Source organism: Apteryx mantelli, chromosome 5 (assembly GCF_036417845.1).
Source record: "Apteryx mantelli isolate bAptMan1 chromosome 5, bAptMan1.hap1, whole genome shotgun sequence".
Lineage (NCBI taxonomy): Eukaryota > Metazoa > Chordata > Aves > Apterygiformes > Apterygidae > Apteryx > Apteryx mantelli.
This window is the reverse complement of record NC_089982.1, coordinates 17879555-17892715: the sequence shown is the minus strand read 5'-3', so window position 1 is coordinate 17892715 and position 13161 is coordinate 17879555. Positions and strand designations below refer to the sequence as shown.

The window sequence follows — 13161 nt, the reverse complement described above, 5'->3', positions numbered from 1 at the left end:
GACCATGGCATGTGCATTAGGATATTAGTCACTGCATTTTTCCATCATAAGGCTAACACCTCTTTCCTATATTTGTAATAGCCATCAAAATATCTCAGAGAAGACTTCATCTTAATTTTTTTAGATATAAGCAATGAAATAACTTTCAGCTTTCAGTCCAACCTTGAGAAAACTACATAACAAAGTATAGAGAAGGAGCAAGAACAAGTGACGCTGGAATGACTGCCCTTGGGTGGCCTCCTTAGTGTCCTATCCTTTGGCTTTTGTCAAAGGGGATGGCTTAAGGCCCTAGGAACAACTTATCGCTCTGGTTGCGTCTTCCTCCGCCCCTTGTACTCTCAGTACAAGGAGGTTTTGTTCTGTTTTCAAACATTCTCATGTTACTTACTACAGAGTCAAGTGAAGGACAGGGAGGGGAAAGTTTTGCATTATAAACAATTAGGAAAATAGCATGTCCGAGATGAAAGAAGTATGGAGATACAAATGTTTAAGTATATAGCCACAATACTTATGTAGCTGGCATGGTGACTAAATCTCTTCTCCATAAACAAAGGTATGTATACTCATCATGAAATTATCTGTATTTTATTTATGTTATCTTCAATTACCTAGTTAGGTGTAAGCAAATCCATTCTGAATTTGTGTTGTATATCTAATAACTGAAATTTAATTATAGCATTATTTTTCATCACAAAAAGACTATTAAACACATTCTTTCAGAGAGGAAAAAAAAAGAAAGAAAAAAAAACCTTAGGGATACTACAATGTCAAGAAGACCCTGTTAGAGGGTAAAACATGCCTGACACGCTGCAGGGCAATTTAAGGATTTAGGCCTTGGATACTCTGAAAACATCACAGAATTGGTAATTTTACAATGCAAAATGTGTATGTTTGTTGGGTCTTTAATGATATAATGTGTAATACTTTATCAATATTGATCAACTTCTCTAGAAGTTTAGAGCATAACAGTGCTAGAAGATATACCAATAAAAAATTAATCTGTTATTAATAATCTTCTATAAACATTTTAGCAAAATAAGGTAATATATGAGGCTGAGCTTACTAAGCCCAGAGCTGATTTCTATCATGGGCTCTGTTGGAATAACTCTGCTTTGTTCCTGCTGTCTTAAACACTTATATCTCTGAGAGCTTCTGATGTTACCAGTCTGTGAGAGATCATTTTGGACTTCTCAAACACCATCTGAATGGTTAAGTTAGGACTTGGTATCATTAGGATCCTTATTGCAATAAGGATGTCAAAGATGATAAAAGCATGAAAAATAAAATTTAGGGACACATTTGAGGTCCTTTTTTTAATTTTAGATTCCTCTTGCAATGCAGTTGCAGATTCCTACCCCCCAAGCAACAGAAACGGTTATTTGATGCTTTCCAAATCCTTACCTTCCTACTCCTTCCATGAGGTCCAAAGATCGTGTTCTAATGCTATTTTATCTGGTCTTCGGAAGACAACTGGTCTGACCTCTTGGCAGTTGCCACTTGACCTGATAACAGATATCTCAGTGATATAGCAGCTCTGCCAGACATCAAATTCTTTGCCTGTCATTTATCTCATAGGTGTTAGTGATGAATGCTTTCCTTACATAAAAGATCAATTAAAAGTTTGGAACTGCTAAGGAGGGTCACCCCTTGCCAGGGTTAAGTGATGCATGGCTGGAAATAGGAGTTACTAGTGTTTCTCCCATATATACTGTCTATCAGTGCTTAATCTTGCTTCCTCACCCTCAAACAAACAAAACTACAGCATGTCCTTAAACAGCAATGTTTTCTGTGCCCTGAGGTGGGGGGGGGGCAGAAATCTTGGTCAAGTTCTTAATGTAACTCTCAGGCTTCGGGTTCATCCCTTCTGCTTTTCTTACTAGGAACTTAATCTTATACACAGACTTGCTGTCATTGAATAGGGTTTGTACAAAAGCTGCTCTAGAGAGCGGGAGGGGATTGTGTGTGGTAAGTGTTAAAGAAGTGTGTTTCATGTACTTGTTTGCATTGAAACTTCACTATTTTTAAGCTCCCTTTTCCCAGTCTGTAAAAACTAATATAGTATTTCCTTCAAAACCACAGATGTCTTGGAAAGATGAGCTCTTTACACTCAATTTTTTTGAGATTCTGAGATGAAGGGCACGCTTGAGGGGCATATTGCTATTAAACTGTTGCTTTGGTTACCCTTTAGCGAGGCCTGAAGCTGTGTTGACTTAAAGGGATTAGACAGTGAATCTTTCCTTCCTGAAGAATCATAAGTAACTGCTAGCAGTTATGTGAGGAATCTCAGCAACTATGTGGTGTCAACCAGTAGACTGGTAATTATTTACTTATTATGAAGATTTCTGACTTCTTGTGCCGTGTTTTTCTATCATGAGGTAGTCTCTCCTGCACCCCCAAGTTCCTAAAGCAGTTGTCTAAGGCCATTTCTTTGTTTTATTGGTTCTCTTTCACTTATTAGTGATTTTCCACTTCTAAATTGTGATCCTAATTCTTCGTCTGTTCTGCTCTGACTCTACCCTGGTTTATACCAGAAAAGCATAAACTGACCCAAAGGACTTAACACAATGTATTTAGTCTTCAAAGAACTTTAGAAGTGTTAATTGACTTTAAACCCTCTACAGGATTTTAGAATTAAGATGAAAAAGGAACAAATGTGTGAATAGAATTGAAAAATTTCAAGCACTTCTGCAGTCAGCTTCCCCAAGCTAATGGTACTGAATTGGTTCTCTGTTTTTTTTTTTTGTGGATTTCTTTCATCTGACCTGCAGTAGTAAATCTCTGAGCCTTTTTTATTTTTCTTTCTTATTTATTTATTTGTATCTGTAGCTTCTTCAGGAAATATTCTCTGCCAAATGTTTGTATTGTGTTATCCTTTAGCTATTTTAACACTTTCTGTTCCAGAGCTGATAGTAAATTTACTTCTGTGGGTTTTTTTTTTTCCCCTCTTTTTTTTTAAGTTTGAGTCAGTTATTTTCATGTTTGAGTTGTGGTAAACTAAACCAATGGTTCTTTGGAGGTTTTGCTGGTCTTCTGGAAACTGTATGTTAACTTATTATATGGTCAAGTTTTTTAGTTTTGGGGGGTTTTTTGATTTTTTTTTTTTTTTTTGCATAATTTTTAGTCAGAAGCTTTCTGATTAAACTGAAAATCTCAAGTTATTTCATTCCTACTTTAACACTGATAATGCCTCCATACATCCATGACTTCCTCCTTGACCTTCTATACACATCATGTATAAACACTACTCAGCAGAACTGGCTGTACTTCTGCCTCAGTGAGCTAGGCTTAATGGCCTTAGGCCTAAAAGAGAGTACAAACTTTAAAAGAAAGAATAGCCAAATATGGAAAAAATCTGTGGTCATTCACACATGGTTTTCATCAGAAAAAAATTATGGACACACACTGTAACTTCCAACTACAGCACTAAATAAAATTCTTGAAACAGGTGTGCCATGGTAAAGTTACAAATGACATTAGAAGTCTTACATAAACAGTAAGCATTCAAAACTGAAAATAGCAACTACCATTTAGATGGAATATGTATTAAATACTTGCCTGTAACTGTCAGAAATAATTGTTCCACGAATATAGGCAATTTTGGCACTTTTATGAATACCAGTGACAGTTTGTTGAAGCTTGCACTTTATACTGCCAAGAGCTGTTGCAGACAAGTTAGTCAAATAACACTGAAATCTCACTCTGTACATGCACAATTTTCCTCTGCTGATAAGTGACAATGCCAAAGGAATATATGAATTTTGTATTTCTTCTCATGCTTTGCTCAACTGAGTGAAATACACTGCAAAATAGAGTACTGTGAGGAGAGTGGATGCTGAAATATTCCCCTTGATTAGAGAATTTATGTTGGTAAGAGAAGAAAACAATGAGTGAATGCTGAGAAACAACTGCTTGTTACTGGAAGCATTGCATCCTGTACCTGAGGAGCCCTAATAGAGATCCTGCTGCCCCTCCATAAATTCTGGTGAGCTCTAGAACAAGCCCTTATGTAAGTTGAATCCATTTGTTGGTTTATATCTGTGACTTAAACAGGTGCTTTTTCTGTGATCCTGCTCTAATCACTGGAGAAAGACCTAACACCAGCCAATATCAGAGTTATGCTTTGACAGGGCTTATTTCTCTCCACTGATTTTTAGCAAACAAAAATCAGCTCAGTTCAGTGCCTGAGGTCAGATGCATCCATGCCCTTAGTAAAAGTGTGCAAAACATCAAAACCAGGAAGAGCTCACTGTTTTAATTGAATTGTGTGTATTTTCCTTTAAGAGACAAGCATTCTAAAATACTTGAAGAATGTAGGTTGCTAACAGCTTTCAGATTCCCAAGAGAACTTTTTAAAAAAGATTCACAAACTTTATTTGCAATAGTACTGGATATAATTTTCTTTTCATCTTCCTTTATTAGATTCTTTAGACACTAGGTTTTGAGTGCTGTGCATAGCTGTACCTCTGGTTGTATCTGTTAAAAACTTTTCCTATAAATTACTTACATGTAGAATATCCTAAATACCTCTTGTTTATGTGCAAACACTTTCACATATTTAGTGAAATAAACATAGAAATGGATTCCAGTGTTATGTGAACTAAGTCCATAGTAATTCATACCCATAATGCTTTAGATGTAAATAACCTAAAGGAGAAGTAGGAGTTGCCTATGGTTGATCTAGTGTGCTCCTTCCATGGTAGTATATGCTTCACCTTGACACATAAGAAAACCAAACTTGAGTAATTAGGAAATAATTTGCCTGAAGGCAACCTTATACCTATTTTATCTCTGTGTAAGGGTTCATATCCTTTTCTGCTTCATTTTATAAAATCTTGTCTGATGTATGTGAGTGTTCCGACTATCAATATGAATATTCAGTCCTATTTGAGTCCTGTTTAGTTCTTACCTAGCCTCAAAGGCATCCTGGAGCTGCAAATTCTGCAGCGTAATTATGATTTGTGAGAGCTTAAAAAAAAAACCCAAACTATTTGCTAATACTTTCATCAGAAGCAAAACTTATTTTCATGTCAGAGTTCAGGCTTTGAATCTTAATCAAGAGCACAAATATTCATAACAAGTTTATGAAAGTACCAAGAATTCAAAAGCTGTCATGAACAGCATGCAACTCTAATACTCTCTTGATACTGCTGGTCTTGCAAAAGAATGATACAAAATATCTTTCAAAGCATGTTAACACACTTTGTTACTTGCCTATATCTGCAGTTAGACACAAAAATATGCTTTGAGAATAAATTCAGGATGTCATTAAGAGTGAGATGCTTTCTGTAGTCAAATAATATCCCCCAAATGACTGAACTGTTAAAATTTCAGACATGGCATTATCAAATCTTAGGGCAGTCATTTGGGAGATATTATTTGACTACAGAAAGCACCACAGTTTTAACTATATCCTGAATTTAAATTTGGCGTGGTGACATCATTTACTTAGTATTCCAGCCCTACATGAATTCTTATCTTTTAATTAAAACTTTAAAAATCTTAATGTTGAATGTATAGAAGGGCCTGAAGGCAGATAGGGCCTGATTCTGTACGATAGAAAACTGCATCCTGAACTAATGAAGACGTTAGCTGCAGCTGCAATTTTCTTCTGAAATAAGATGTCTTCTACCTGCTTTCCCTTCTCTCCACTCTTGCATGTTATCAGGTGTTTAAAAATTAAGCTGGGTTCAGTGCACATTTGCCAATCCCAAAGGCTTGCAAAGCACCTATTTTGGAGTTTTGACAGCATTTTCAAACTCAGAGCTGAGTGTTCAGGTTTTCACTTATTCAGGCATGTTTAGCAGCTGTATTTAAAAGAAATGAAGGAAGAAACAGGTGTATTGGAGGCCACTGACCTAGAGAAGTGTCCAGAAAAATTGTTTCCCTTGTGGGTCCTGTAATGGGAGCTGGTAACACTGTTCTGATCCCTCTCCAGAAACTCTGCTCCTTCATCCTACTGAATAATGAGGGGAAAAAAACTAATTGACTCTTGCAGCTGGTATAGCATTGCTCTCTCGCAGGGTTCATCTTGATCCCTGCAAGAACCAGCCTGTAAAATACAGCGCCAGCATGTTGTGTCTTAGACATCCTGCTGACACTACTATGCTTATCTAATCATACTAATATTGACATATGACTGCTGCTCCTTTATTCTGTGCTAACCCTTGTTCTTTAGCTACATACAATTCAGTACAGATATGTTAATACAATCTGAGGTTGTAGCTTTCAGTCATGTACTGCCCCTCCCCTGGGATCCTCTTGTACATTTAAAGCTCTTCATCAGGTAAAAGAAGTTGCTACTAGACACGTTGCTATAAAACATGTATTCTGTTTTGTTGGTGATTTTGAGACTTCAGAGTTGGTTTTGATCTAATCTTAGAACAATACAAAATTTAAATTCTAAAATGTTTTTAAAAGTCTTTTGGAAAATAGCTGAAATATTTCAGTTTGAATTTCATAAATGTAAAAGTACTTTCTGATAATGCTACACTTCAAAATATGGCTGCCTTGAAAGAGAACTCCAAACTTTTGAATCTCCTTTTTTTTTTTTTTTTTTTTTTTTTTTTTTTTTTTTTTTACAAAATTTCTTATCTCTGTATTCTGCACGCTTATCTTGCGTACTCTGAGTTGCAGCTGCTATAGGGTGGCTCAGCTCTCTGGGGACTATCTTGCTTCATACCATCCAAAGCTGTAGCCTAACAGCTACTGGATTTGTAAGTAAGAAGTCTGTATTTACCAACTGAAAACTAGAGATGGGCCTAGGCTAAAACTTCAGATTAAAAACAGCTTTAAGCTTTGACTCTAGAAATATTATCTAAATAGCCTTGGCCCTACACAAACAAGGTGGGGTCAGATAGTGTTTCTAGACTGTCAGTGGATTTTTTGTGAAGTTTTGCTTTCTAATGAGCTATGAATGGAAGATCCATTCTTTTGCATATCTCTGTTAAAAATAACTTGTATTCTTGTTATAATGAAAGACCCTTAAATATCTCTATATAATGGTTCTTGGAAAAAAAATAGCGAGGATTTTCATCTGCATACTTTATTACAGAGATTTTGTTAAAGATATGTGCTTAAACAATATTTAGTCCTAAGTAGGAAATGGATGGCATGTCTCTTGTCATAAACAGGGTATTTTACAGTTTCACAAAGATCTAATGAACTGGCTAGTGGAGAGCTGTGGAACAGGTAATGCCTCTTTGGGTGAAACCTATTGCATAATATTGACTTTTTTTTTTTTTTTTTTTTTACATGAGCTAAGCTTCTCAGGATAGTAAACAATATGCAAACATTACTGACAGTGCAACCTCAGAAAAGAAGCAAGTTATGACTGTTTTACCATGGCAATACCATTTCACAAACTGTGGTTATAAAATAGCGAAGAAATACTCTTTTTCTCCTGAAAAGATATTGTTCTTCTGAAGTACCCCAAACTGTGGTGAATTTGTGAAATAGGAAAATATTGGGAAATATAAAAGGAAGGCAAAACTGTAAAGGTGCCACAAATGGAAGCAAAGTCTAGTAGCACATCCTATACTGAATTTTCTGTGATGTATATGTTTTCCAAAAAACTACTTAAAATAAAGAGAAATATTTCAAGAATTGAAAGGTGGAAAGAGTTTGAAGAATATGCTTAATGTATAGAGTTTAGTATATTTTGTATTGTTAGTAATATGCCAACTACTTTTGCTGTTCGGGGAGAGTTTTTCATAACTCTTTTTATATCCTTTTATACTTATAAGCAGGGAAGAGGAGGCCATAATTTTTCTCTATCATATGTTTTATCCCTGAACTGCAAGCCAATAGACATTAACCTAGACTAAATTGGACATAACTCCCATTGAACTGACTATAAGTTATATCTTTTTTGCACTTTGCGGTCCATACTGGGCCCCAAACACTTGTAATTCACTCTTGAACTATTAAAACTACGGAATCAAAACCTCCTGCAAATCCTGAGATCCACTTTTCCCTTTGAATGTTTTAGTGTACCAATATTAAGTATTTTGGCCAATGTGCCTTAAAGAAAAAATCCCTTTTAATTCTGTAACTTGCTTCAGAAACTTTTCTAATCTGATATACATGGATGTATTTCTAGTGCCATACTATGAGCCCAAGCTTTCAAAAATGAGTCAAGATCTGCAGATTCATGAGATTCAGACTTTTTAGCTTAAGACTTTTAAATAAACCAATATGTTTTGTGTTTGGCTTCTGTGGCTTTGAGTTTTCACAGTACACTTTGACTGTGTTTCCAGAGCTCTAATCCCGAAATTTCAGTATTTGCAAGAGCCCAAAATTCAGGGGAGCCACAAGATTCCTGAGGTGGCAATATTGAAAATGATCTGAGTATCTGCCTCAGCATGCTATTAATCTGTTATTTATTTGACTGTGAGGCACTGGAAGCTAGTGTATAGAGGCTGTGAGTGTTGGAAAGGGAAAATACATTAAGGAGGAATGTGTTAGAGCTGTCAGTTCAATATTTTTACATATCTATCTAGATACTTCCACTGGAAAAATCCATTGCTAGGGATCATTATTTTCACAGGTGTTTTAATTAAAGGATATTGTCTTTTATTATTCCACTTAAATATGTTAATCTAACCAAGAGTTGAAAGAAAAAGGATGGGAATGTTAATACAAGGGTTGGACATGTGTATCTCACCTACCAAACTACACAATGTAATATGACTACTATTTTCAAATAGGTTATTTTAGTTGGCTTGAATGAAAACAAACACAGGGGGTTCCTCTGGCTCTGAGACATGTAAATAGCAAATAAGATTAGAAACCATGCTGGCTTTGATGTAAGTGGCTACAGCTTCACTGAATTTCCTAAGACAAACCCACTTCAGAGAGGATTTGGCCCTTTAGAAGATTGGAAGAACTGATTACACATCTTGTTGTTCGCTACCAGTCACCATCTGGCATGCTGGCACTTGGTGGTGATTTATACGTGACAGTCATGTTACGCAGGTGTAAATAACAAAGCAGGGAACAAAACAATAGTGAATCAGGACCATGAAGTACTGTTGGGAAACATTTGGTTTACAGTGTACGAACAGGTTATTCTTTCATTTTAAGAAAGAGAAATTGGCTCTGGGAGAGTTTGGCTACGCTTTATCAGAGCTGACCCGAACAAAAATCTGTCTTTCTGCTTGGGTCCTTTCATCACAAGAAAATACATAAATCTGAAGTAGTCCTTCAAGTGCTATATGCAGTTTGAAAGGTACATGACCTCTTGGGTCTTATGTTAGCATGCCCTTCTAACTCTTGGGGTCCTTTTCAGTAATATTCACTTTAGAAATGTCTTTTTTTTTTTCTTTTAAACTAAAGGAGTATGAATGCATCACTCCTTGAAGAAAAATTTTGACTGTCTCTTAAAACAGAGCATGATTTTCATTCTGTAGAGGATTGGCAACAGAAAACAATTCTTAATGGAATTATCCAGAAATTCCTTGAACTTTTCAGAATTATGCAAGTGCTGAAAACTCAAGAACTAATGCAAATATAAGTTCATTTAATTATACTAATTTAAATAATCCTTTATATTTCCATTACTGATAAAAAGAAGCCTATGAAATAATCAATTTTGCAATTAACCCTTTGGCCCTGCATTACACAGCACTGACAAATCTTTCTGAGGCGTCAGCAGCCTGTTTTGTTTTGCCTGTTTTAACCAGTTTGCAGTTGTTTCCAGTTTATCTATATATTTGAAAAGTGTTCTATGATTAGTAGACTTTTCAAATTTCAAAATGCTTTCAATAATCGGCTGTCATTAGAGCTGTTTTTAGAAACAGACACTGAAGAAGAAAGTATAGGAGGCCCCAGTTCAGCTACTGATGTAAACACTTTCTTGTGATTCCCTTAGTGGCAAAGGAGACCTTGTGTTGATTTCTCTGGAAAAGACCAAAAATGTGCATGTAGAGTGGTGGGTAGAGTGGAGCATCTTCAGGTGCTGGTGGTACAGCCAGGGCAGGTGGGGACTTATTTGGGCTTGGAACAGATTTGCAACAGCCTGCAACTAAATTGTGCCAGTGGTTGTTTTAGCCTCTACCAACCAGGCATCAGGGAAGCATGAAAGTACCTTGTTTTCCCACATTCAGCTTCTACTTCGGGAAGAGCAATGTCTGTGTTTTCCAATAGTAGAATTTATGACTGTAGGACTCCCTGGATTCTTCTGAGAGTTGGTTATATTACTGGCATTTTTTTTTCTTCTTGATGCTTTGTGCTTTGGAAATTGTTTATGAAGAATTTTTCCAAACAAGTTTCATTTCTTGTGAAGTATCTTTAACCATGCCTCCATCATGTTGCTGTTACCCAGGCTACTTGGCACAAGCAGTGTAAAATTCTGGTTTCAGGCTTTAGGAAAACTTGGAATTGGGACCGGTGTCTCACCTCATCTAATTTAGCAGCATTCCACAGAGACTTAATGAGAATCTGTTTCAAAAATATGTCTCTGTAAAAACATCCCTGTAGTGGGCAGTATCAAACAGTTCAGAAACAGCCCAAGAAATTTCATCAGAGTAACTTGGTGGTAGTAGATGTTTCTCCTGAGCGGGAGCTGTTAGTGCTTGGCTGTTGCCCTGCAGCATGAGGGTTTTTAATCTCAACCGTTTGAGTGACAGGCCCTAGGACTATGCCTCTGACCAGCCGCACATTTCCTGGGTTTGTTTGTTTGCTAGAAAGACTACATGCACTTACACTTTTTTTTTTTTTTTTTAGATGTGGATTAAACCTTCCTAAAGGGGCAGAGTGGATGCAAAGCTGTGTCTCAGCCTTTAGGAGGGAGGGGGGCCGCCCCAGGGAGGCGAGTTGCCTCACGCTGCGCGCGGCTCCGGGGCTTTGGACCCCCCTGCCCCTGCGGGGGGCGCGCGGGACGGCACCCTGCCCGGCTCCCGGCTGCGCTCGGGGCCGGCGGTGAGGCCCGACAGGTGGGCGGCCGCCCGCGCTTCTCCGTGGCCGGGGGGGAGGGGTCAGCCTGACCCCCGGCAGCGGCCCCGGCCCCGCCGCGGGGCGGCAAAGCGGGGAGGCGCCCTCGCGGGACCGGCGTGTGTGTGTGGGGGGGGGGGGGGGGGCTGCTGCCGCGTCGGGGCTTTACTTATGTCCCGCCCGCCCCGTTTCCCCACTACGCCCCCCGGGGAGGCGAAGGGAGGGGAGGGGCCGGCCCAGCCGCCTCTCCCGCCCCGCGGAGCCCCGGGCGCGTGGGCAGAGGTGGCGACGGCGCGAGGGCCGTGCGGAGGTGCTGCGCGGTGCTGCGTGCCCAGCGATCCTCGCCGCGTCCCGCGGGGCCGGAGATGCCCCCGCCCGCGGCGGCCGCTTTCGCCGACGATGTGCTGCGCGTCTTTGGGGCCAACCACAGCCTGTCGGCCGGGCAGCTCTCCGCGCTGCTGCGCCGGCTGGGCGCCGCGCCGGCGCTGGGCGCCGCACTGCCGCTGCCCCACCTGCACCACAACCAGGTACCGTGGCGGCCCCGGCGCGGTGGCGGCGGCGGGCGCCGGTTCGCCTGCTCGGCTCCGCGGCGGCGGCGAGGGCCGGGCTGGAAACGCGCGCCCAGGCGCGGGGGCGCCGAGCCGGGCGGGCAGCTCCTGTGGTGTTTAAATCCCGCTGCCGTCGTTGAAGCGGGGAGGGAAGGAGGGAGCAAAGGTCCGCGGCGGCGCTGGGCCCGGGATTCGGGAAAAGGTGCGAGCCCCGTGGGACCTGCCTGCAGCAAGGCAGGGATCCATCAGTGAGCGGCTGTGTGCGCAGCACGGGCTGCCTGTGGCATCGGCTCCGCCTGTTCACTGCTCGGCTCTTAAACTGGCACTTGGGTAAACAGCATCTGGGCAACACCAAAAAGGGCATGGGAATCTGCTAGCTTTTCTCCACGAGAGTTACAAGCAAAACTTCGGGACTTTTAACAAAATAAAATTGTCATGTGATAGCAAGCACTTGATTATAGAAAGCTCTACTTGTGTAAAGAAACTTTTGCAGAAATTTTCACATCTTTTCTCCAAGTTGAGTGCAAACTGTATGTTCATAAATGCATATACTACAAGCTGTTTAAAACGTCGTTTAATTTACTGGCTAAATGTTTTTGGAATAGCTGTCACTTTTCAGGAAAATACTGTTTAGTGACTCAATAAAAAATGCAGACCTTATTGCTACTTTTAAAGTCTACAGTAATTTAATGTTTTTCTAGTATCTTAGAATAGTATGAAGTGGTAAAGGGGAATCTTGAGGCTGGTGAAGATTTCTTTATGTTAAGCCAATTGTGAAGATGAAAGGAAAACAAGGATGACTTCGCTCTAATTTGATTTAACTCTTTAAGATACAGCAGAGGTATGCCTCTAGAGACCTTGAGAGAATTTTCTTGTGTTTGGAACAGTAGTTGTTTTTCTTTTGTTTGTTTGTTTTGTTTTTTACTTGTTCTGTAATGTAGACAAACCCTGAAAAGTCTGCAGCCGCCATTTGTCTTAGAGCGCAATTCTGATGTCTTTATCCTGAGTGGCGGTTTAACTTGGAGTTAATGCCACTAAGATCAACATAGTATTCAGTGTAAGCATGTCAATGGTTGCCAAAGTCACTGCTTCTATTCCACATTTCACCAATTGAACACTGTTATACTGTTAAAACACACATAGTTTGTTTAAAAAAAAAAAAAAAAAAAGATAAACATTCCCAGCCACATGCACTAAATACAGGTTTGAAGTGTTGAATATGGTTATGAAAAGAGGCTTTCTTTAAATGGGTGTGGAAATGACTAGAATCCTCAGTCCTTTGGGTTTTAGCTCTGCAAAAACACGTAGCCCTCGTACACAGGCTTTGGCATAGGCTACAGGGAAAAAAAAATTGTGATGCCTCTTCTTATTACTGTAGATGCATATTCCTCATCAGTAATTTGAAGTTTAACTGAAATGATTAAATGTTTTTACAGGCCTGTTTTAGTTGTGTCCTTTTTGAAAAATATCTAAGGTACTATATTGAAATGTGTATTCTTTTATATTGAGAAGTTGAATTCCTTCTTGAAACTGGTCTTACGGCTGCTCAGCTAGTACTGTTTAGGCACTCAAGAGCTGCTCCTGGATCTTGATCCCTTTTATATGGTATACCAATGATTTTGGGCAAATGCTGTCCACAAATGCACACTCATATCAAATACCTTAGATATTTGCCCACAACGTG

The 13161-nt window shown here is 39.5% G+C and overlaps 1 protein-coding gene across 2 annotated transcripts in view; it reads left to right on the top strand.

Annotated features, from left to right (window-relative positions):
* Positions 1 to 11165: 11165 nt before the first annotated feature.
* SLC39A8 (solute carrier family 39 member 8) overlaps positions 11166 to 13161 on the top strand; it is a 29620-nt gene continuing 27624 nt past the window's right edge. Inside the window, exon 1 of one of the 2 annotated variants that reach the window (XR_010884344.1) lies at positions 11166 to 11456. Coding sequence is in view for 1 of the 2 variants with exons in the window: in XM_067297566.1 (XP_067153667.1) it covers positions 11295 to 11456 (162 nt within the window). In the remaining variant the exon portion in view is untranslated. The remainder of the gene's footprint in view (positions 11457 to 13161) is intronic. The other variant, XM_067297566.1, reaches the window with a different exon arrangement.